This window comes from Ursus americanus, chromosome 2 (genome assembly GCF_024610735.1).
Source record: "Ursus americanus isolate L20-20 chromosome 2, mUrsAme1.1.p, whole genome shotgun sequence".
In the NCBI taxonomy this organism is placed as follows: Eukaryota; Metazoa; Chordata; class Mammalia; order Carnivora; family Ursidae; genus Ursus; species Ursus americanus.
Window position 1 is genome coordinate 32,586,708 of NC_142128.1, and position 25,474 is coordinate 32,612,181.

The following is a 25,474-nucleotide window of genomic DNA, read 5'->3' on the forward strand; positions in this document are numbered from 1 at the left end:
GGTTCCCAGAGCCAGCGGACGCCATCTGCTAAGCACCCCGACTCTTCTCCTTTATCCCCATCACCACTACCCAAGTTCAGGTGTCTCTTCCTGTCCTGGGATTGCTTCAGTGTCCTCTCGACCTGCTCTTCCTGCCTCCGTCATTTCGTGCTCTAGTCAGAGCGGTCCCTTCAGATGACAGAAGTCTGGTCACGTCACATCTCTGCTGCTCTTCGAGGATTCTTCTCATCAACTCCGGAAAACCTTAGCTCCTTATCTGTTTTTTTCCTGTTCCCTTTCTGTGTCTCTCTTCCCCCACCCCTCCCTCTCCCTCTCTCTCCCTCCCTTCCATTCTTCGTCTCTCTCTCTTCTTTATCCCTCCTTCCCCCATGTCCTCCTTGCCTGACTTTCTCCCTTCCTCCCAGCAGTGATGCGAACATCTTCAATTCGGTTCCACAAATATATCTATGAAGTTCCATTGCCTGGCAGGCTCCCCTACAAATACTTCAGAGACATCACCGACCAAACAGACAAAATACTCCTGACCTCGCGGAGCTTATATTCTATCAGGGCCAGCCGGCCAGGAAACAATAAGCATAATAAGGAAATCCGATGAATTACATGGAACTAAAGGTGTTAAGTGCTCTGAAACCAGGTTCTATGGTTCTCTGCATCTGAGCCAGAAGCACGGACCTCCCCTCGGGCCTGCCTCCTCCCCCAGCCTCGTGTTTCCCCTACTCTTGGCTTTTTTGCTTACATTTCTTTGGCACCAGGCTCCTCGCCATTCTCAGCTCACGCCATGTTCTTCGTCCCTCTCAGTCTCTGTACACTGTGTGCTGTGCATGGGATGCTGTCTCCAGACCTCTCTGGCCTGTGCCCAGTTGCCTTCCATTTAGGAACAGCTTAGGGGTCACCTTGCTCTGGACCCTTATGCCCCCCTCTTGCGGGGTCAGGTGGATTCCCTCTTTCTAGCTCCACCCTTGTGCCCTGTTCATGCCCTGGTCTTGGCTGTCAGCCCTTCTGGACCGTGGGCCCCCTGAGGCTGCACCGAGCTCTGCGGCTTTCTCTCTGGCCGAGTCTAGGAGGCCAGCCAACTGCCCACCCTCTGGTCTCAATTGTCTTTTGTATAGAACGGCAAGAAGGAGAGCCGTCCACCGATTTCTTGTGGTTGCCACCTGAGGGTGAGGGGCATTGCTGGGGCTGGGTCCGTGGGTGATGTGTGGGGGCACTCCTTGCCTCGGAGACCCTGAAGAAGGGGTCCCTTCTGTCCTGATGACTCTGGGCAAGACAGGCCAGCCTGAGTATGCAGAGCTCGGCAGCTGACTGGGTCCTGGCCCGAAGCCAGCACCGAGCGTGGCCGGAACTGGACGCCCTGGGGCTGCGCAGGAACGCAAATGGACCGGCATCGATTGTGTTTTTCTCCTTTCAAACAGTCATTTGGAACGCTTTTCAGAGGCTGCACGTCACTTTGAATCCACATTGAATTGACATTCAATTTTCCTTTTTATGCTACATCTTAGGAAAACACTCAAACCATCCATTTTTCTGTTAGAATCTCTCCCTTCTCACTCCTGTTTACATTTCCTAATGCCTTCTGTGCTCGGGATTCAATCGTGACGGCGAACTCTGGTCACAATGAGTCCATCCTCTTTTTCTGCGCTTCGAGGGGGTCCCGGCTTAGTACTGTTCCTTGCAAATACGTATGTGAGACTTGAGTGCTGCCCTTTTAAAGGGGCCAGAGGGTGTTCCTCGTTTGGTCTGGTCTTCAAGAGTCTGAGAGGTGAACAAACTTGAGGGTCTTTGAATTCCTAGGTCTGCATATGTGATGGGAGGCTCCACATTCTGTGAGCTTCACGGGGAAGCGGTTAGCAAGCAGAATGTGATGCCGCGAGAAACGGGACACGCTACGTTGTTTAATCTCTTGGTGTCGGCCTGAGACTCATTCTTCTATCCAGAAACAGCATTTTGAGAAGAAGACGACAGCGAGGGATGATCTTTAGTTGGTATTTGCATACCTGCAGCAGGAACGTGAATTAAGGAAAGGGTCAAGGAAAGGGAGCAGGCAGGTTAAGACTGATGAAGAGGAGGATGCTATTGCCAAGGGGTGGGATCCAGCGAAATCCACATGAATGTACTTGGACCTGAGTACTGTTGACGCCATGTGTTTGGACAAATGCTGACATGAGATACCGTGGAAACAGTGAGTGGCCTGTAAGAAGCAGTCGGTGGACGGGGGCCACGGCAGGCCAGGCGCCGCGCTGACGGGCTGTGTGCCTGGCTCACCCGATCCACGAGGGAGGTAGGTGGCAGTTGCTTTTCCTGTCTCACGGCGGAGGAAACGGAGGCTTAACACTGTTGAGTCAGTTTCTCAAGGCCACAGAGCTGCTATGTGGGAGAACAGAGGTTCTAACGCAGCGATGTCTCATCCCCAAATCCGCGTGCCTTCCTCCGCCGCACCAGCTCCCTCCCCGCGGTCCCGCAGGGTCTGTGCTCTTGAAAAGCAACTAGAGCCGTCCTGTTGCAGTGTGTGAAAGAACAGGGAAGGGCCAGGCCTGCGTGGTGGCCCCGTCTGGAGGAGGCTGATGGGGTAGCCCACTCACACTGGAGGTACTGCGAGGTCAGGGGTGACGGACGACCCCACGGCCGCGTGGGGAACTTGGCAAACTCGGGCAACAGAAAGATGTGGCTGGCGGTGTGCTCTGTACAAGACCCCTGGGAGCTTCTTCCTTCCACCTGGACCAGCGCCTCAGGCCACCGTGAGGTCCAAGGGCTCCTTAAGGGCGCCCTTCACCCCCAGGGGACTGCAAGACTGAAGGAACCTGCTTGCTTGCTTGATTTATCTTTTATTGTAGTAAAAATCCACATAACGTAAGATTCACCATGCAGTCATGTTGAAGTGCACAGTTCAGTGGCACTGAGTAGTACCCTGACTGTTATACAACCACCGTCTGTCTCTGGGACTTCTTCATCACCCCAGCGGAAACCCCGACCCGTCGGCCATGTCTCTCCTCCCTCTGTCTTTTCCAGCCCCTGGAAAGCGCTGCCGTGCCTGCCGCCTCTATGCTTTGCCTGTTCCTGACGTGTCATATACTCGGAGCCTTGCAGTATGCGGTCTTTTGTGTCTGGCTTCCCGTGCGGGGGATACGGCGGGGGAGGGGTTGGAAATGAGGTGTGGACTGGGGAAGCCCCGAGCAGTGTGGACATAGGTTCTGTTCCCGGGTGTGGATAGACAGGGGTATCATGTGGTCTGAATCACTTGGATTCCTGAGTTCTGGAGAGCACGTCGCAAGCGCTGAGACCCTGCAGAATACTAGCCCAGTCTCCCCCCAGATTGCGTTTCCTGCCTGGCGGTTGTCAGAATTTGGGCAGCAAAGGATTCCTGCATGTCAGACACAGAAATCCACGTCCGGCACCTTCCTCTTAGGCCTGCATTCGCGCCGCACGCGGGCGGACCCACCTCCCCAGCTCCACCCGTGCCCCTAACTCAGCCGCGGCTCCTCTCCCCGCACGTTCCTCCCTTCCCTCATTCTGTCATTCATTCATGCCTCCGCTTACTCATACCTTCGGCTAACGTGTTCTGAGCTCCGCCAGTTACTAGGAGCCAGGCTGGGTGCTGTTGCTGCGGGGATGAATTAGCAGGAATCTAGTTGCGTGGAGACAGATATTTAAATAGACACTCAAAATGCCTGCTGACGAATTGACAGTAGAGGCATGGACGGTGTGTTCCGGGAGCACCGTGGGGGTGGGGTGGGGGAGAGAGGACAGAAGAGGTGGCAGCGCTCGATATGTGGTGGGGGAGCCAGCATTTGTCCACACTCCATGGTGAGCATCATTGTCAAGTCCGGGGTGCCCCACGCCCCTCCGGGTAACCGAGTCCCACTAGGTCCATTTTACAGATGAGAACATGGAGGTGCAGGGAGACTTAGCGACTGGCTCTGGTGTGCAGCAGGGCCAGCGTGTGGCAGAGAGGACGCTCAGTGGCGTCCTTTCTCACGTGGCACGTGGGTGTGGGCACCATCTGGGTAGTGGCCACCACTCACCTGGTTCCTGGGTGGCTCCAGCTCTCTCCCAGGCATGGAGCAGTTCACCCCAGGGAGGCCCCTCTTCCTTCGCTCCCCCATAGTGCCCTCTGACTCATCATGTCCCCCATTCTCCCCAGAGCGCTTTTTCGGATGAGCTGAGGGGACTCACGGGCTGTGACATGTGGCTGTCTCAGCTGGAGAGGCCGGACGGAAGCACAGGGAGGTGAGGGTGTCAGACAGCAGATCCCGTCTGGCCTCACTCCCCATTCTTCCCTGCAAGCCAGAGGCGTCCATGGTTTCAGATCTGTGGGTCTGAACCTCTGCTCTGCCAAGTGCTGGGTGACCGTGGGTGTGTGACTGAACGTCCCTGGGGCTGCTGCTCAGAGCTCGGTCTGTGGCCCAGCTGCTTCGGGGCCACCTGCGAGCTTGCTGGCCATACTGCAGCCCCCGTGTGCTGAATCTGAATCTGCTGTGGAGGAAGTGCCCCCATGATTCCTGGGCTCCTTAGACTCAAAAAGGACCTCTCTCTGAACCTCAACTTCCTCCCCTGTAAAATGGGGGCAGAAATACTTTCCCCTGACAGGTTCGTGACCAGATGAAATGCATGCAGATCTCTCTGCTTAGCTGGTGGGTTGTCCTGGTTTGCCCAGGACCGAGGGGCTCTGAGGATGCTGGCCTTGGAGTTGTAACCTGGGGACGAGTTGCCCACCTGCTCCCAGCTCGAGCCTGGCACACAGTCAGGGCTCCTGTGGCGTGGCGTGCCATTATTAGGACATTTAGGAACCACGCGGGGAGGAGCCACAGGAGAACTGTTCGTATTTGCGCTAACGCCATGCCGGAGGGTTGTAGTGTTTTGGGTGTGCTCGTCGCCAGCGTGGCTGGTTCTTTCGTGAGGACAACAACCCCCGTAATCCCAGCTCTCATGAATCAAGCTCTCGATGTGAGAGAGCGGCTCATGCATTATCTCAATCATAACCACCTCCTTCAAGGAGGGACTAAATTCCCTTCATTGTACAAATGAGAAAATGGAGCCTTGCAGATTCCACGTATTTTTGCCGAAGCCTCAATGTCAGTAAGAGCAGGGGCCAAGACTGGACCCTCTGTCTATGTGACAGCAGCGTCTGTGCCTTCAATCACACCAACATCCAGAGTCCCCAGGGGAGAAGCCGTGACCTCCCGAGGTTCAGCTCTCAGAGCTGTTTGTTGACGTTTCCTAGAGAACAGGTCATTTTGCAGAGAACATTGCTACTCTAATGTTTATTGCCAGGCCCTGCCCCTCGCAAGGGTTACAGGAAAGCCTGAAATTCTCTCTTTTCCAAAAATAAAGCTGGCTCCTCAGTCCAGCAGTGGCCCTTGTGTGTGTGTGTGTGTGTGACAGCTATAGATGAAAACTTAATGAACAGGACCTGTTTGCGTTTTCTCCTTACTGGAACAGCTTAACAACAAGCGATTATTATTGGCGGCAACTTGTCATGTCTTTCGTCTGGGTCACGGCAGCAGTGGCTGTCAGACTCCCAGAGAGGAAACCAATCTTGGTGGCATATTAAAGAAAAACAAAACAAAAACAAAGGAAGGATGAAGAGCTCATGTAGGGAAGACAGAATAATGTGGAGAAAGGCAGCCGCCCCTCGGGAAAAAGCGTGGACCAGAAGAGGAGAGGACAGTGAATGGAAATACACCACTCCATCGTTTAGAGATCTTCCAGTCTAAGCTCCCAAGATGAGAGAAGAATGAGTCATACCATTCTCTACTTTTTTTCCCTAGCCAAACTGGTGTCAGGAATCTTTGGTTGCCAGGGACAGAAAAGCTGATTCAAATTGGCTTAAGCAAAATGAGGTGATTAATTGGGATATGCAGTGACAAGGAGGGAAAGGCTTCAGGTATGGCTTGAACAAGGTGCCCAACAAGGGTATCAAGACTTGGTAACTCTTTATCTTTCACCTTTGCCTTTGCCTCTGATGGCTTCCTTCTCAGGATGGTGTATGGTGGCATGATGGCTGCCAGAAACCCTGGCTGAACATACGTGCAGAATTCAAGTTTAACAATAAGAGAACCTGTCTTTTCCTAGTCACTTTTTGCAGAAACCCTGAGAGTCACTCTCATTGGACCTGTTAGGACACATTCCTACCCCTGGACTCATTGCTGACGCCATGTGGTTTGGATGAGCCAATAGGCTTGGGTGACAGAGGGGAAACTCCGTGGAAATTGACTATTACCAAGAAAGAAAGGATGTGCAGTGCTTGGAATAACAAATGTCCATGATGTGTCTCAGAGAGGCTCGTGCTTCTCTAAGAAAACAAATATGTAAAAAAAAAAAAAAAAAAAAAAGGAGGGTGGTTTCTGGTGCATAGAGCAAGGCCAGTAGCTCAGTCACAGTTGGGATGGCAGGGGGGAAAAAAAAAAGATCCCCTGGACTTGGGTTTATCGGCAGCTCGGAGACCTGACTCCGTGATCTCTGATCAGGTAGAATTTCCCATTGGCTTTCTATGTGAGAATGGCTAGACCCAGGCTCAGTCCATCATCACTAACGACCCTGTTTAGAAGCCTCGAGTCAGACGATCACCTGCAGGTTGATGGAGCGCGGGGTGAAGCCAGCTTGGGGCTTCACCGTGTCTTGCATAGAATTAAGAGCCTCCGTCTCACCAGGTGTCTCTTCTTGGTCAGCCTGCTAATGATCTAGAAAGCAGGGCTGGGTGCAAGAGCGGCAGTCATCGTGTGGTTTTGATGAATGTAGAGAGTCTTGGGCTGTCATCAACTCGTTGCAGTGGGACTCAAGGAATACATCTCTCCGTGCATTTGTGTGTGTTCTCTCCTCCAGCACCGCATTACGTGCCACGGCGAGAGCTTGGGTCTGGATGATGAACTGGGACTAGGTCTGGAATGCCCAGGCTGATGTGGGAATTCTAGTCACACTGTTCGAGATTAGCATACCAGTTGATTGAACCATGTAGCAAACAGTTATGAGCCTTACTGAAGCTTCAATGTAGGCTCCTCTCTTGGCACGGGTCAGAATTCCAAAGGGAAGAATAGAGCTGGCTCCTGTAAAACCCTAAATCCCCAGAGTATCCAGGTCCTCTTCTAGCTTCCCTGTCGGAAGTGCATTTAGTAGATGAATTGTTTGGAATAAGATTGACCTAGGAATTTAATCAGACCCTTTTCCATGACCTTCAGGACACCCGCTGTGCGATATGGTCTCTGCTTCCTGTCCTAACTCATCTCTCATCTCTCTCCCCCTCAGTCATTAAACTTCAGCTGTTTTGATCTCCCTCTGTTCCCTGAACTTGCCAAACCCCTTCCTACCACATGCTGCTGCTCCTTCTCCGATGGCTCTCCTTATGCCGGCCCACCCCTCAGCTTTGCCTGGCTGATTTCTTCCTGTTCTTTTCATCAGCCCGTGTAGCAGGGCAGCTGCTCTAAAGCGGTGCCCCTCTCCACACCACTCCCGAAGCATTACATCATCCGATTGCCTTGAAGTTATTCTGTGCTGAGTTCATTCTTTCTTATCTGTCTGCTCTCTTAAGAATGCAAACTTTGTAAGAGCAGGGACCTTCGCTCTCGGTAGGCTCTTTCCCTGCATTCACTCCCCTGGAACCATGCCTGGCACATTAGCTGGAGTTTGTTAAATTCGTTGAGTGGATGAAAAGCAATCAATAGATGAATGTTTCTCGAGCAGGAGATCTGACAGGTCTGCTCATATACATAAAGCACTAGTCTCTCCCTCCACCCACGGGCATCCTTGTAGACTCAGAATGATGCCCGCAGTTTTGTCCCCAAAGCAGTGGCCCGGTGCCAGGCAAGGTGCTGAGGAGGACTCAGAGGGACACCGTGCGCCGCCCTCAAGAATTCTAGTGAGAGGAGCAGGCCCCATGCGTGCCTCTCAGCGACTAGGCAGCTGCACCCAAGTTGGGGCTGGGGAGGGAGCTGTCGGGGCGGCGGGGCTGGGAGTTCGGATGGGAGGGCTAAGGAGTCCATGATAGAGGCGGGAGCTGGGGCTTGATGGTCAAGGCTACCACCTTCCCCACTGTCATCGCCAGCTCCGCTTGACCGAGCCCTTGCTACGTGCCAAGGGCTCTGTGTGCCTCGTCTCCCCAGGTGTGCACAGCAGCCCTCCAAGGTGGTGCCTGCTACTGTCATTCCCATTTTTCAGATGGGCAAATAGAGGCTCTGGTCAAATAACTTCTTTGCAGGAGGAAGCAGATTCTGCTCAGGCTGCCAGCAAAGCCCATGTTCTTCCTACGCAAACCCCCGTTCCTTGTGGTTTCTGTGTGTAGAAAACGCTTCCCACTCGATGGCATCATGACACATTAAGATAGCACCGAATTAGGGGTGAGGGACCCTGTGTGTGTTCCTATGGTCTCCACTGATTTATGTGAAATTTGGAGCAAGGCATTCAAGATTTTGGAGCCTTCGTTTCCTCAGCTAGACGATAGAGAAGTTGGACTTCGCAGTACCAAGTCCTGTGGGACATCAGCATATTCTGGAAAACATACATATTCTAGAACTCCTAAACAAAGACTCGGGTTCAGTGGGAGTGGCCTGGAGCCTGGAAATCTGAGGGTACGAGAAATCTCCCCAGGGGAACACAGCTACAGGGTTGGATACTGAAGACTCAGATTAGCGTTTTCAACCTGGGCTGCACATTACATTCAGCCAGGGAATTTTTAAAATCCTGGACCCTATCCCAGACCCAGTCACTTGGCATCTTGAGGGGTCAGGCTGGTGGGGGTGGGAGAGCTTTAAAGTTTAAAGACTGCTGGTGTCTGAGATGGGGCTAGTGTGCCTGAGAAGCCAAATCATTAATTTTATTTAATACTTTTAAATTAAGTTTCAATAGTCACATGCAGCCAGTAGGTGCTGTATTGGAAGCCCAGGCGAGGATGAGGTGGAAGGCTTGTCCTGATAAGAGGCTCCATTCCTTGTTCCATCCCCAGCCATAGAGCTTCTCTTGGAAATTGTTTTAGATGATCTCTGTCTCCTCCAGCCTAGTCTGAGGGCCTACTACACAGACTCGGAGTTAAGACTGGAGTGCCTCTCCAGGTCTCCAGCTCAGAGCATGGCAGCCACCCTCGTTTTTTTGGGAACCCCCCCAGCCACCAGAGGCTTAAGGTTAAACTTCTCATTTGAGGAGAGAGAAGGAGAGAGCAGAGAAGGTTGGTGTTGGGTTATTTTAGGAGAATGATGGTGGATTGGCTCATGGGAGAAGCAAAATGGGGGACAGAACGTAAATCATGAAATGGTCCAGTGAGTGGACCATTGAGTGGAATTCTGTGTTTGTGGTGAGGGAGCTGATGTGCTTTTTGGAAATGATGGACAGGGGTAAAATATGAAGACTTCCTTTGGTGTTTGTCCCAAGCACACATTACTTGGCTTCGTTAGCTCACCTGTTTGTGGAGTCCCTGACCCCTCCCAGGTACTGAGATGGATGCTGAGTCCCAAACACTTGAGTCCAGAATGCGATGGGGCTGGTGTGTGTTTTTACTTTATCCTGAAGGTTGTGAGAGCTGCTGAAAAAGAATTTAAGGAGGAGGACATCATGCTCCAGCTTGAACGTTAAAAAAAGTAACTGGAACAGCAGCGTGGAACGTGGGTGGGAGAGGGACAGGACTTGGGTAGGGACTCCGTACAGGAGGTTCTCGCTCTTCTTTGAGAGTGAACCTCCAAGGGTCTGGAACATGGGCAGGTCCAACAGGGAAAGGAAAAAAAAATAATCCTCTGGGACGATGAAGAAATAATGGCTGCCCCTAAGCTTCAGTGGCGGTTAAGTGCAGTAGTGAATGTGGGAAGAGATCCCTCCTATCCCGAAAGGAGAAAAATGAGCGATAGAACATAAATCCTAAAACAGTCCAATAAATGGAGGTTGCCTGGAGTGAAATTTTGTGTTTGTGGATGATGGAGCTGATGTGTTTTTGGGAAATGAAACCTGGGTACGATTTCCCCTCTTAGCCCCAGTCTTCTGCAACCGATTGCCAGTTGATGTGAGATCACTGACATTAATTTCCTATTTCTGGGCATTTTCTTTTCTAGTTGGATGCCTCAAGAATGACTGAGTGGTGGTTATCCACCCCCCCACACACAAACACACAAACGCGCACACACTTCTGTTTCCTGTTCTGCATACCTGGTATCAGTGTTTTCTAGGAGCTCAGCATCCAGATTCTGGATTCAGATTGCCTCATCTTGAATCCTGACCCTGCCATGTACCAGCTGTGTGTGTTTAGGCAAGTTACCTTCTCTGAACCGGAGTTTTAAAATCTGTAGTACAGGGATGATAATAAGACTTCTTCCTCCATGCTACCTTGTCCTACGTATTGCATATGTCCAGTAAATGTTAGCTGTGATGATGACCATGGTGTTGGTGATGGTAATTCTGATGAGGAGGAAAGGGAGACGGATGATAGATGGATGTGATGATGAACAATGACGGTGGATGACAACAGTGATGACAGTGGTGGATGAGGAGGAGGAGAAGGAGGAAGATGGAGATGATGGTGAATGATGATGATGGTGGTGGTGGATGATGATGATGGGGTAGATGATGAATGATGGTAGGTGATGGTGGTGGTGAATGACGATGGTGAATAATAATGGTGATGGTACGTAATGATGGTAGATGATGAGTGATGGTAGGTGTTGGTGGTGGTGGTGAATGATGATGGTGAATAATAGTGATGGTACGTAATGATGGTAGATGATGAGTGATGGTAGGTGTTGGTGGTGGTGGTGAATGACGATGGTGAATAATAATGGTGATGGTACATAATGATGGTAGATGATGAGTGATGGTAGGTGTTGGTGGTGGTGGTGAATGATGATGGTAGATGTGGTGGTGGATCTTGATAGTAGTGGATGGTAATGATGGTAGATGGTGACGGTGGGTGATAGTGGTGGTGATGGTAGATGATGGTGGTTGTGGATGATGATGGTGGTAGTTGTTATGATGGTGGATAATGATGGTGGTGGTAATGGAGGAGGAGTAGAATGGCTGATGATGGGATAGAGATCCTTCAGTGGGACAGAGTTAGCTTATATGTATGTGAGAATGCTGTTCTTCTAAATTCTCAGGCTTATCAAGTTTGGTGCCTTTAGTTTTCCTCTCATTCTTGAAAGCAGAAATAAAATATATTTAAAAGCTCAGTTAATATGCAATAAGAGTGGCAGAAACACACCAAGGCTCACCAGGGTAAGTGAAATGAAAGTTGGTATTAGACTCTATTAGACATCATGCCTTGATGCCCACAGAGTTAGGTCTCATCCTGGACGCTCACTCAGCAAGCTCTGGAACATTCTGGAACGTGAGATCAGGAACTCCCATGTAATGAGGCCTTGGTTTATGATGGGACTGAAACACAGAGTGGAGAACAGTCACCCAGAATCCCACACGCCCTGCCTCCCTCGCTCTGTGTTTAAAACAGTTTGTTCTGTCTTCAGCAGGGCAGGGAGCCTGGGGAGAGAACTGCTCTTGCTTCAGAACCAAAGTGGGTGTCTGAAATCTGTTCCGCTCCCCCGGCTGCACACTGCCGAGGAAGCCGGTGCCAGAGGTGGTCAGAGACTGCTCTGTAGAATCTGAAAAGGACAGGCTGAGGGATGGCAGGAGGTGGTGAGTGCAGGAGAGACAGCCTCTGCTACTCAGGTAGGAAGCGGGAAGAATGTTCAGGGCCTTGGAAAGAGGGCCATGTGGCATATCAGGTGCCAGGCCCTGGGAGTGTGGCCAAATTCCTCCATCACCTCCTGCCAGTCCGTAAAAATACCTTTGAAAAATCCAGGGCTACACGTGAGCCTCTTCAGTGTCTCGCTGTGCAGGTACGTTTTGCAAGTACCTTCTCGCTTCCATCCCTCCGGAAGGTATGCAGAGCCTTGGGTCCCTAATGGGTCTTGAAGTTTCAGATGCCAGTGGAAGTGATAGCGATGCAGGGTAACTGCGGGAGGTCCATGAAGGACATGAGCGATGGTTTCTCTCCAAAGCATGATTCATCACTGTGAGCAAAGACAGTTCCTTCTCTTCGTGTGGCCTCCTTGGGCTCAGAGTGAGTGGGCTGGTTTGCGGAGGGGAGGGGCAGTGTGACACTGGCATGTCCGTAGATCTGGAGAGCATTGCCTTAGGTTTCTGGCTCTGTCCGTGTTGTCTAGAGGACTGAGGACAAGGAGAGGCGTCCCTAAACTGTTGGGAGTCAGGCACAGGTGATGGATGAGCCTGTCATCCCGGTTTAGCCCTTCCTCGTGGCAGCCCCTGCTCCCCCTCCCCCCAGGATGGTGTTTATTATGCCCACTTTATAGGCAAAGAGACTCAGATGCAGAAAGTTTCAGAATCTACCCACAGTCACGTGGTTCGTTCATGCAGAGCCAGAACTTGAACTCAAGTCCGATAGACCCCGGAGCCCACGCTGTTTCAACTATAAAGTGACTGGTGTGCATAAAGGGGTAGGATGGAGAGTCTGTACTTAATGTGATTGTCTAGGGGAGCCATTGATGACCATAGAGGAGAGGAGTGGCAGGGTTAAAGCAGTGTTCAACCAGGAACTTCCATCAGGCAGTCATGACCCGGGTGCATTGTTGGGGTGCTCCAGTCCAGAGTGGGAGTGACTTCTGTTGAGGGGGTGGGTAGCATAAGCCCCTGATGTGAAATACTGAGAGTCTGGACCCATGGGGAAAATAACTGTGACGTCGATTTGTTGAGTGCTTGATATGTGATGGGTACTTCCCTGGATGCTTTTCTACAAGGAGGTCATTGAATCCTTCCAACTCAATGAGGAAGTGCAGTCATCACCAACAGTATAGTGCTGGCTGAGAAGCTTGGAATCTCGAAGGCAGGCGAACCTGATTCCCTGCCTGTATAACCCTGGAAGAATCACTCTGCCTCTGAGTCTGTTTCTTCATTTGTATGACAGGGATCATGCCTAGTACCCGTTTAGGAAGGTGGTTGGGGGTAAGATTAAATGAGATACTACATTGAAAGCGTTGAGCCACACAACTCTCGTAGGCACATCAACTAGCATTATTGGCATTGCCATACCCATTGTACAGATGTGGCAACCGAGTCCCGGAAAGGTGAAGTGATTTTTTTCCCCAAGGCCACACAATTAGGACTGGTACCCAGACAGCATGACCCCAGAAGTTACACAGTTGTCCATCCTGGGGAAGATACTAATGGGATCAGAAGAGAGTGATAGGAGAGATTCGGCCTGGACTAAAGCACTGCAAGACCAGGGTGGGGGTGGAAATGGCACCGGCAAGGAGCTTGCACATATTTTTACACAGACGGCTGTGCCAGGCAAGCTCTGGGCTAATGAACTGCCGTCCCTATAATTATCTTTCTCTTTCACGAAGTTCACAATGCAGCCATGCCCTCCTCCCCACATGGAGAGTTAGATAAGGCACATTTGCTTACAGTTCTGCTCTGTGCTTTGTGGATACAGTAATGTCTGGCTCATAGCACGTGGGGCAGGGGTGCGGGAGCATCCCAGACACCCCCACCCCCATCCAGCGTGCTTGATCTCCACCTCTCCACTAATTCCGATTATCCCTAGGAAGTGTGTACATACGGACCATCTCAGAAATCCTTTTTATTGGGTTCCGACTGTGCCCTTAGCATCTTCCCTCCTGAGGTCTTTCTCCATTCCTCCTGTGCTCGGTGCAAGAAGATGCTGATCCCGTTGCCTTTTGCAATCCTGATGTGTCTCTGGTCAGCAGCTTCCTTGGAGGCACCTTTGCTCCCTGGGAATTATTACATATCATTTGTAATTCCAGTCCCATCTCAAGAAAGCAGTAGTGCATAAGGTTGATGGATATAACTGCCTTGAGATTTGAGTTCTGAGCCTTCGCCCGTTGGTGGGTTCTTCATGTTGTCGCAGTTTTGAGTATTTAATGAGGTCCTATGGACAGCTGTTGAACTTAGAGGACTTCTGTATTCCTTTTCCGATCAGGAAAGGTCACTCTCTGTATATTTCAGACATTGGTTGGAGGAGTGGTAGGTTGGTGATGTTGAAAGATGTTATTTTCTGGACATGACATTCAAGAGCCAAAAAAAATACAATCTGAGACACTGAATTCTTCTATTTTGCTTTATGTTTAAACCAAGGACATTTCTCTTAGACTTCATTCACACATTCATTTACTCACGCGTTCCCTCGTCCTGCACTGCCTGATGCGTCATGTGCCGAGCCTTCTGCCAGGTTCTGGGGACAGACAGATGAGGACAGCAAGATCCCTGCCCTTGAGCCGTTCAGAGTCTTGTTGAGGCATGATTTAAAATGATTAATCAGTCCAAGAATATTAGATTTCTCCAAAAGCTACTGTGGGGGAAAAGATAATTATCCAAAGTCTTTAAATCTGTTACTCTCTTTCATTGATTCAATTAGGTAAAATTCATAAAACTGTATTGTTGGAAGGAGCCCAGAGGCATTTATTCCTGTGTTGGTTTTTTTTTTCCTCTCTGCCTTCCGGCCATGCTACCCTTGAATTATCCCCCAAACCCATGCGTTTCAGCAAAAGGAAGTATTTCGAAGAACTATAGCTTTTGGCCCATGCATATAAAACTTTGTTTGGTGAGCACCCACAAGGAAAACCTGGCCGACTTCTTGAAAGGGTTGACATGCATGGCAACAAAGTATTGTTTTGAAAGACAAAGGGAATTGTCCACTCTTGATACACACACACACAGCAGACCCCCACCCCCCATATTCCTACTATTGAGGGGAATGCATATGGCCAGTACAGAATGCAAAAGGCAGGTACGGTGGCGCTATCTAATATGGACTCCTTGAGAATTCCTTTAGTTCCCTGGGACAGAAAACCCTGTCTCAGCACCTGTCAGATTGTGTTGTGCTGTAACACAGAGGCACATCTTCTGTTTAGTGGGCATTTTTGCCCCTTGCCAGTCAGCAGCAGGGTTTAAGCATCTGTTATCTGCAGATCTTCAGTGATCCCAAGACAGTGGTGGCTGTGTTTTGGAGAGGGGGCTGGCCGCGAAACCAGAGCCTGAGTTCGTTTCCAGCCTCGTTTCCCCCTGCCAGTAACACTACCTTCATAGAACCATCATGGGGATTTCATGAGTTACGGGGAGTGAAGGTAGTTTGTGAATTGTACTACTGTGTGCATTGCGTGCCTTTTCTAAATGGACGTTTGTTCTCATGATCTGATCGTGACGTAGGGAGGTGTTAGGACTATTAGAGGCCCTTGGGGGCGCCTGGGTGGCTCAGTCAGTTAAGAAACTGCCTTTGGCTCAGGTCATGATCTCGGCGTCCTGGGATCAAGCCCCATGTCGGACTCCCTGCTCAGCAGGGACGTCTGCTTCTTCCTCTGCCCCTCCTCCCCCCTCGTGCTCTTTCTCTCTCCCATTCTCTCTCAAATAAATAGATAAAATCTTAAAAAAAAAAAAAACCCAACTGTTAGAGGCCCTTTAACCCAACACAAGTTGCCACATCGCCTTCCAGAGTAAGAGCATTCAGCAGCTCCCCCTTATGCTTGAATAAGGTCTAAGCCTCTGAACATACCCCGGAAGCCACACACGATGGGGTTCCTGCCGAGCTCTTCAACATCCTTTCATCGCCCCTACTTCGTGAGCCCTGATGCATTTATCTCTGGCTCCTAGAATAGTTGAGATGTATCTGCAAAGCTCCTTTGAGTATAAGCTCCACTCGTTTCCCTTCTTCCTCACCTGAATACTCATTCAGCACCCCTTATACTTCTCTCAGCCTTTAGTCCCTCGAAATTGCTCTTCCTCAAATTCCCACCAGATCTCTGAAGGTAGAGACCATGTCTGTGTCCGTCTTATATATCGCTTCCCCAAGTTCTATAAACGGTGTTGCTGCGTGGTTAGGGGTTCAACAAATATTTGTTGATTCCGATAGACATTGAGAGAGATGTCCAGCTAGCATTTATTATACTTTCTATTACACAGCAGTCCAGAGTCCAAGTGACAGAAAACCTACTCAGACTGGCTCAGGCGATCGTGGGAACTTGTTGGCTTACGTAACCAACAGGTCCAGAGTAAATGGCTTCAGGCACAGCAGACTCGGGTGCTCCAAGGGCATCATCAGGACTGTGTGTCCTGATGTTGTCTCTTTTGGCTTCATTTTCCAGTTCTGAGCCCGGGGCCAGATAGAGTTCATTGTGTTGAAACCATATGGGCCCCAAAGGGCAGGGGGCACTGGGATAAGCCAGAAGCAGAAATAACAGATGTCCTTCACGTGCCAGGCTGCGGGCTCCGAGTTCAGGGTCTCTCTACTCACTGTATTTGCAGCGTCTTTTCCAGAGTGTGGCATATAGTAGGTGCTCAGGAGTGTTCGCGAATGAATAGTTGTGTGATGTATTTGCCCTCCCTTCTAAGAAGGCGTTTTTTAAGCCTATAAAGACAGATGGTTATATATAAACTGCCTTCTGCCTCAACCTCTGTTTGCTTTTTTTTTTACACCTGTTGACAGGATCCGACGTCAACCTTCTTCCAGTTCGGAGCGTCCATCCAGCAACAGGCCACGGTCATGCTGAAGATCATGCAGGATTACGACTGGCATGTCTTCTCCCTGGTGACCACCATCTTCCCTGGCTACAGGGACTTCATCAGCTTCATCAAGACCACCGTGGACAACAGCTTTGTGGGCTGGGACATGCAGAACGTGATCACCTTGGACACTTCCTTTGAGGACGCAAAGACGCAGGTCCAGTTGAAGAAGATCCACTCTTCCGTCATCCTGCTCTACTGTTCCAAAGATGAGGCTGTCCTCATCCTGAGCGAGGCCCGCTCCCTGGGCCTCACCGGCTATGATTTCTTCTGGATCGTCCCCAGCTTGGTTTCTGGGAACACAGAGCTCATCCCGAAGGAGTTTCCATCCGGACTCATTTCGGTCTCCTACGATGACTGGGACTACAGCCTGGAGGCGAGGGTGCGGGACGGCCTGGGCATCCTCACCACCGCCGCGTATTCTATGTTGGAGAGGTTCTCCTACATCCCCGAGGCCAAGGCCAGCTGCTACGGGCAGACGGAGAAGCCAGAGACCCCGCCGCACACTCTACACCAGTAAGAGGCCGATCTTTGTCTCCCAAAATGGGACCCGAGTTTGGTTTTGCTCGTTCGCTTGTGTGTTTGTTCAAAAACTCAGAGCGATACATCCATGCTCCCTGCTGAAAACGTGTACGACAAGTAGAGAATGTGGCGTGTGTGCTTATGGGAGTTTCTCTGTTTGGCTCTCCTCTCCTCTCTTCCCCTTGACTCCTCTTTTGTTTATAACTTACATCATACTTTGTTTTCTGCAACTTTCTTGTTTTACTCAGTGATATACCTTGGAAACCTACCCTCAAGACCTGTCTATGTATCTGTCTATGTATCTCTCTGTCTATCCATAGTCTATCTATAGCTATATCCCAGGTGTGCCTGTGTGTGTGTATATATGGATTTTATATGCAGATATATACACGTGTATGGACATATGTACACAGATGTATGTATGTTTGTCTACACATATACATATGCACTGACACGTATGAAGGTAAGTAGTTATATATGTATGTGTAGATATACATGTGTGTTGGGGGGGGCATGTGTGTGTATTCTTTGCCACCTCCGGATTGCATTTCTCGGTAGGGATATACCATGATTTATTTGTCCAGTCTCCATAATGATAAAAATCTAGGTTGTTTCAGATTTCTTCCCATTCCAAACGAAGCTGCAGTGATCCTCATCCCACGAGTCTCTGTGCACACGTGCACGTGTTTCCCCGGGGTGGATTCTAAGAAGTGGAAGTCTGGGGTCACAGAGCACATGCATTTAAAAATTGAAGTATCTTTGCCAAATTGTCCAACAAAGGAACGTTCCCAATTTGTATTCACACAGTACCTAGACTTCCCACATCCTCACCACCATGTTACACTTTGGGAAAACTGCCCACACTGGGGCTCCCGTCCTCTGTGTGAGTGTGTATGTCTTTGTATTTCTTCCCTTCTTATGTCCTATTTTTGTAGGTCACTGGAAATCTTGGCAAATACCACTTTTAAAGCAGCATTATATTCCATCATGTGGATGTGTCCTCATGTATTTAACTGCTCCCGTCTCGGTGGGCATTTACGTTTTATGTTTCTGAGAAATGTCATTGTTCTTTGTGGCCCTTCATTGTGGCTCAGCTGTTGACATTTAGAATGATCACTCCTGTACCCACTTTGCATGCTTTTGCCTGCTGTTCGGTGATTGAATCCACACTCCTTCCTCAGATAACGAGCCGCGTAGCTCTGTGATGAAGGGACGGGGCTCTGGAGGTAGATTTGTCAGGGTTCAGAGCTTCTCTTGTCCACTTCCGGTATGCCTTGGACCATCACTTTACCTTTCTAGGCCTCAGTGGTTCCTTGTAGAGTGATGATAATAGCACTACTCCCTCCAGGGGGCGCTTTGCAAACTTGAGCTTGCATCAGAATCCCCTGGAGGGTGATTTGTTCAACCACAGGTGGCTGGGTTTCACGGTCAGAGTCTGTAATGCAGTAGCCCTGGAGGCCCCCCGAACTTGCAATTCCAGCGGGTTCCTGGGCGATGCTGATATTGCTGGTCTGGGGATCGCGCACTGAGATCCATGTCCAGTGGATTGACCTCAGTATGAAATGAGGTGATGCTTGAAGAGTACTGCGTAGCCCAGTGCCTGGCACCCAGTGACTATTAAATGACTGTCAGAATGACCAGCAAAGTGGCTTTTGGTCATCAGAACTTACAGTCAACGGACTAGGTTGCGTTTATTACCATCAGAGTAACACGTCGCTCTCCAATGTCTCTGGAAGGTTTCAGGACTTCAAATCGGCTACAGTTTAGGGATTATCTCTGAGCTGAGTCTGGAGACACATGTGTGTGTTGGGGGGGGGTAGAAGGATTATTATGCTTCTTTAAAATCAGAATACACCTGAAAAATGAACTCTTGAATTAAGAAATTGTGGTCCTTTGCAGTTTTCCCTTCCCCTCTCCTCATTCCCTCCTTAGGGGTCCTCTTTCTACACTGCCACTTCCAGCGTTTTAAATAATTGTCTAAATATCAGGAAGGAACTCCAGTGAATCCGTTTGAGGCGTGGAAAGCTCTTCTGGAGGCAGGATTGCTGTCAGCCCAGTGACAAGGGCTGGGCTAATGAATGCTTCCTTCCCATGAGAAGTGCCCTACAGCTGGAATATTTGCAAATGTATAATTTTGATGAAAACATAACTCAATTGTAGGGCAATTGAGATATAATATATACAGGAAAAGGAATTTGAGAAGGATAATTGTCAAGACATGCAGAGCTCCTTTCAGTGACCACCCTGAATTCCATTAAAAAAAAAACAACAAATTTCTGCCGTGAAATGCTGTCAAGCTATTTCTAGGAGTTATGCTTTGAATGCAGCAATTTCATAGATGGTGTTTCAGCCCCAGAGTAGCAATGCATCAAGTGGGGTAAGCCGTCACCCACTGCCTGGTGTTTCGTGAAAGATCTCTCCATCCGTGGGGCGCTGGTGGTGTTCGCCCTGTGTGTGAGGCTGGGAGATGGCACTGGCACTAGCCCTCGCGACACTCGCCCGTGGTCATGGTGTTTGTTAAGCTCACCCAGGGAAGAGGAGAAGCTTGCCAGGCAAGGAAGGGACTGGGAACAGGAGAAGGCCCCCAAATGGCAGTTTTTCAGAAAAGCATGAAGGACACTGTTCTCTCCTCCATCAGTCATTCCTTCCATCCAATGGACCCTGTGCTGGGCCCCTGAAATACATCCAGGAATGAAGGTATAACTTCTCAAGGAATGTACAGTCTGATGGAGAGGGAGGAAATTTGTCTCACGACAAACTCCGATAACAGGGACTTTTTCAAGAATATGAAGGGGGGAAAAAGAGTAGTACAGAGTCTGATAAAACAGCCACCCCAACACTCATCACAGAGAACAAAGGTGAACATGTCACATTTGTTTCAAAATTTTAAAAGAAGTAAAACATTACTGATGATGTAACAGTCCTGGTTGTATCTCTCCCGAGTCCCACTTTCTTCCCTTCCTCTCCTCGGGAATTTGGTAGGGATCCAAACCTGTGTGCATGTTTTGTACTTCGAGTAGAGATGTCTGTGCAACCTTAGACCCAAAGCACAGTTCGCTTTAATGCCCATGAATGGTTTCTGATACGTTCAAATTTCCTTTACCTCAACCTTGTGGTTCCGGATGGATCTCGGAGCACATTCGAGCATATTAATCTTCATTGCGGTTCTGTGCTCTGTTGTGTAAGTGTTGCATTGTTTGCTCTTCACCCCCTGATGGACGTTTAGGTTGTTGATGGTAAGGGATCTTCAGTGCCTGCAGCCTGGTTCGGATCCATCAGCTCGTCGAGGGGAAGCCCAGGACTCTTGAGTTCAGGGTTCTGCCCAGCATCCGGTAGCCAAGTAGCTCTCATTACTCCCACTCTGTAGTAAGGAGGATGCACGTAGTTTCAGAAGAAGGTCAGATGAATTCATGCAGGTCGGTATCACGGTGCATTCGTGCAGGGACTGGGGGTCCAGCTTGGGGGTGGCTTGTAATTTCCTGCCTACAGCTTGTGTACTTAGGGTGCTGTAACGTGACTTATTGCTTATGATGTGGGACCTGGTAGAAAAGTCGACTTGCTGAGGAATGACGTAGGCCTGTTTATGTCCCTGGGATTTCAGGGGAAAAAAGGTGGGGGCAAGGGGAGAATGTTCTTTATGTTTAATATTCCTGGTTTTACAGAAGGCACTTTGAAAAGAGCAGTCAGCATTTTTTAAAGTTCAAAAATAGCTCAGCCATGTTATGTAACCTCCTCCTTGCTACCGCGAAGTTATTAAACATCTGTCCCTTCTCCAAGCACAGGACATATTGCTGGTAACTCCTGGAACTGTGACGTAGATCCTTACCCATTCTGCCTGCGTGGACTTGAGGCTGTTCTGTCCAGTCCTGTCCCAAGAGTCCGTCCAGGCCGCTGGTGGACCGGGCCCCCTGAGGGGCTGTGTGGCTTCAGAGTGAAGCGTCTGGCACGGAAGCCAGCCTGCCTGGGTTTGAATCCCGGATCAGAACTCTTCTAGATCTAAGGCTTCGGGCAAGTCCCTTACTTCCTCCACGTCTGCCTCCTGAGATGTGACGTGGGGACGATAACAGTGTTTGCGTCTTACCCCAGAGCCTGGCATGTGGAAAGCAGTCTATCAGTCGTTACTCTTAGGCTAAAACTTGCGGATATAAAACTGTGAGTGAGACCGATGTGTCTGCATGCCGTGGTCCACAACCTTGCAGGTGTTTAGCACCCTCTGTGCGCTAGATGCCAGCTCTCCGTAGATGGAGGGACAGAGAAGGCCCCCATATGAATATTGGGGGAGGTGGTGTTGCCATGGGTCTTGTTGTCTTTGAGGCCTGTGGCTCAGGGGATTGTCCCATAACAGAGGCTCATCTCACCAGGCTGGAGGTCCAGGAGGAAAGCAAACGTCCTCCTGGGGAAGCATAACCCCTGAGAAGAAGAGGACTAGGATTGGGATGACTCGATGCTGGTAATGTATCCTGAACTTCTTCCTGGTGGCTTTTATTCCTTCCCCTGGTGCCGCAGCTCTAGCCCTACTCGGCAGTGCTCATGCTGTCTCTTGGTTCAAACTCGTAGACCCAGGAGAAGTTCCTGTCACATTCTAGGCCTGCAGTTCTATGGGACACAGAACATTAAATGTGTGTGTGTGTGTGTGTGTGTGTGTGTGTGTGTGTGTGTGTGTGTGTGTGGTAGTCGTCTCCTTGTACCAGAAATAAGCGAATTCATATATGTGAAACACCGTTGTGCCCGGCGTGCAGTAGACATTTCACAAATAACGGTCGTGTCGCTATTGCCGTCTTCTTGTTTTCTTATTGTGCTGATGATCATCATTATTGTTTCTTTAATTTATACTTGTTATACTGCAGGCTATTCACAGGCAGGGGAGGGAGAAAGGGACTTCCGCCATGTTTTTTTTAATGGCGGAATTGTAACTGTGTGTCCTGGGGCTGCCGTTTTAGTGAAGGGAGCAGGACGTGGAGAGGCGAGTGCCCTGGAAGACAGAGGTGCTCGAGGAGATCTAGAGCACAGGTGAGTGGGAAAAGCACATCGTCTCCCAGGAGAGTTATGGACTCGGATTGAAGAGTCGATGATGCCTGGCTTGACCACTTACGCATTTTTTATTAACTTCTTGATTTATGAAGTCAGGCTCCTGCATTAAGAAGCAACGACACGGTAAATTATTACCCTGACAGAAAAGGAAACAGAAGGAAGATATATACGTGAAAGTGAGTTTAATTCATATCCAAGTTACTCTGATCCTTTTTTCAATCTTCATTTCTCAAAGAACCACAGGAAAAGTTCCTGGCTTAATGACCCATCAAGAGACTGCACTAACCCGGGTTGGCGTGGTTTTATTTGATAGTCAGAATTATCACTGTTGGTTTCTTTTTTAAATGCCAATAAAAGAGCCCACTCAGTTAAATCTCGGAGCTTTACCAGAGTTGAAACTTCCCTGGGCGAACGTGATAACTCTTTGCAAATATTTATCTGTGGGATCACCGTGTGCTCAACAAACATTTCTGGCAGTGGCATCAGGCACCCAGGAGACCAAGCCATCCTGTGGGCTTGTGCTGTCAGTCTGGGACTCTGGACTCGGCAATGGGGCGGGGGGGAAGGCTGACCTTCAGAGTAAATCAGCCAGAGAAATGTCGAAATGAGAGATGAGAGGATCCACGGGCCTTTGCCGCATTGAGATCCCAAAGCACATGCCGTCAGGCTGTGTGACTTTGTGAAATGCAGGTTTGGACGGTGCCGTGTTCACACCCTCTCATCTGGGTTGTCTTGGGCAAGTTCCTTAACTTCTTTGAGCCTCCACTTCCTTGATTGCAAACAAGGAAGAGAGAACCGTAGTGACACTTACATGCATGTAACATACTCAGCCAAGCATCTAGGTTATAGTTGGCACCCCGCAGATGTTAACTGTCCTCCCTCCCTGGGCCAGAGGCTCAGCTCGATCTGCCCCTGCCTGTGTCCCGATGGACGCATGAGAGATGGACAGTGCTCCCTGGGCGTCCAGCCTGACAGCTAAGTGAACAGCCTCTCTTTAGCATCATCTCTGTGTGTGGCCTCCCTCCTGGAACACAGACGTCTCTTTTTTGGACGCAAGTCAAAAGTACCGTATGCCAACCCTGCAATGCAAGTCAATCATTTCCAACTGGCACCCAATGAATAGCTCGACAAATGGTGGAAACCCGATGCTGGCAACTTGAAGGAACCAGAAATTGGCCCTGCCTTTACCTTGAGGGAAAGGTGGTTTGGGTGGTTTTGGGGTCATGCTGAAAGTACGCCTGTCGTTCACATTTGCCTCAGTCCAGATGCAAGTCTTTGGATTTGGGGACCCGCATGCCTAACAAAAAGATGTATTGAGGGTTGAGCACTAGGACAGTTTTCATTTTGAAACTTGTTAATTTGGTGACATATACTAATGATTTGCTGCAACTCCCTTGTGTGAAAGAATAAAGCAAAGAAAAACACTGTCTTCGTTACTCTGGTGCCTGCTGACAATACACTGGGGACAGGGGGTCTTAGTGCGTAAGCCCAGAGACCAGTTAGGAGACCGCGGCACAGTCCAGGCGAGAGCAGGCAGTGACTTGGATTGGAGTAGCGGCTGGGCTTAATGCATGTTTTGGAGTAAAATGAACAAGACCCGACAGATGAATATGAAATGTGAAAAGAGATAAAATAACCAATAATTTTTCACTTGTACAGCTGAATAGATGGTGGCGCCTTTTACAAAACTGGAAAAGAAGCAAATTTGGGGAGGAGGAGGTCAGGAAGAACATCCAGTTTCAAACATGCTCAGGGGAGCACATCCAAGTGGAAATCTCAAGTAGGCAATTGAAGAGGAGAGTCTGAGCTCACACTGAAAAATGCAACACACAGGCTGGGAGCTTATTGACGGTGGTTAAAGCCCCAGGACTGGGTAACATCCCCTGGGGGCGAATGAAAAATCCAAAGAGGGACTGGACTCAAACCATGAGGAACGTCGCGTTCATTGGCAAGTAACCCCCGAGAAAAAGGAGAAACCTGGGGAGAAAGAGTTGGGCTGGGAACTTCAGCCGCCTTCTTTTCCCGTGGAGACTGCCTACCCCCTGCTTCTGTTACGGAGCTTGGTGGGTGTCTGTACAGTGTCTTCCATATGCTAGACATCGTGGCAGGTATGGTGGGCCTTGCAAAGCTCTTTCATCTACAGCTGTTGCTAATATATCTGGATTTAGTGCACCCTAGGATCTTAGATAATCCTATCAGCAGTTTAATCAACACATGGAGAAAGTAAAACTTATCATGTGACGAAGTGCCAGGCCGATTATTAGAGCAGCGAAGTCTTGGAGTCCTAGGAGACCAGTACCATACTCGGCTGGAGCCACGACATAGATGGGAAGCCATGCTTTGGCTCAGGAGAGATGAGGAGGAGACACTTCCAGAAGGGGGAGGAAAAAAACCTCTGCTTTTGCTTCCTTCTTCACATGATCTGGAAAACATCTGATGTCATGCTAAAAAATAAGTTAAAAATTCTTTCCAGCGCAAGGGAGGCACAACTGACATAGTTTGAAAGGCCAGTTTATTTCCAAGCTGTCTTTTGTTTGCTCTTCTAGAAGAGTGTCTATCAGAAGTGCTTCCTTGCATGTAGGACAGAAGCTCCCCCTTGACACCCCTTCCAGGTGGGAGCTGGACAGCCAGAACGGGACTTTCCCCCTATTCTCTGCCTTTGTCCCCTTGCTTCTCAGCTTCCCCCTTCTCTTGCCTCTGCGTGGAGGCTGCCTCCTGCAGGTGTGACTGAGCCCCCATGCAACCTCCTGGTGCCTCAGTACCTGTCCTGGATCCCAGGGATGAAAGAGTCACCGTTAGGTTGGTGATATTAGCTAGATTTGGCACGGGCATGGGAGGCCAGCCATGTTATTATCCAGGCCCCACAGTTTGGGGACTAAACTGGCTGATCTGCTGATGCCCGGTGTACTCTTCTCCAAATCCCCATGACCAGTTTCTGAGGATTTGCTTTATTTGGCTAAGTCCTGTCCAAGCACAAAGAATAAATACAACACTCAGTTTCCTGTGTGATGGAGAACAGCTCTCCTGAGACATGGACTCATTTCCTTTTTATTTCCATCACTATTAGTAAAAGGAAGTTTTAACAATTTAATTAATACATCCTTATGTATATGTGTTGGGGGGGGGAGAAACTTGAAGTTTCTGAAGTTACATGCTAGAAGTGTATATACTTTAAAATGTGATATAGTGGAAATTTTAAAGTACTCTAATGATACAACCTGTCATGTATTAACTGCCTCCTATGTGCTAGTCACTTTAAATATGTGATCTTTAACCCTTAGAGATGAAGTAGGATGTTTTTGCTGCAGGTAACAATCAGTTAAATTCAGTTATGTGATTGAATTATTTTACTGGAATTCCGTAGGCAGGGTGGATTTCAGATGCAGTATGATCAAGGTTCTGGCTCTTTTCCCTATGATCTCTT

The 25,474-nt window shown here is 49.4% G+C and overlaps 1 protein-coding gene across 1 annotated transcript in view; it reads left to right on the plus strand.

The window, feature by feature from the left end:
* The first annotated feature begins 4,833 nt into the window (after positions 1-4,833).
* GRIN2A (glutamate ionotropic receptor NMDA type subunit 2A) overlaps positions 4,834-25,474 on the plus strand; it is a 133,485-nt gene continuing 112,844 nt past the window's right edge. The window contains exons 1-2 of the mRNA XM_087865638.1: positions 4,834-4,890; positions 16,421-17,013. Of these exons, the coding sequence (XP_087721764.1) occupies positions 4,834-4,890; positions 16,421-17,013 (650 nt within the window). The remainder of the gene's footprint in view (positions 4,891-16,420; positions 17,014-25,474) is intronic.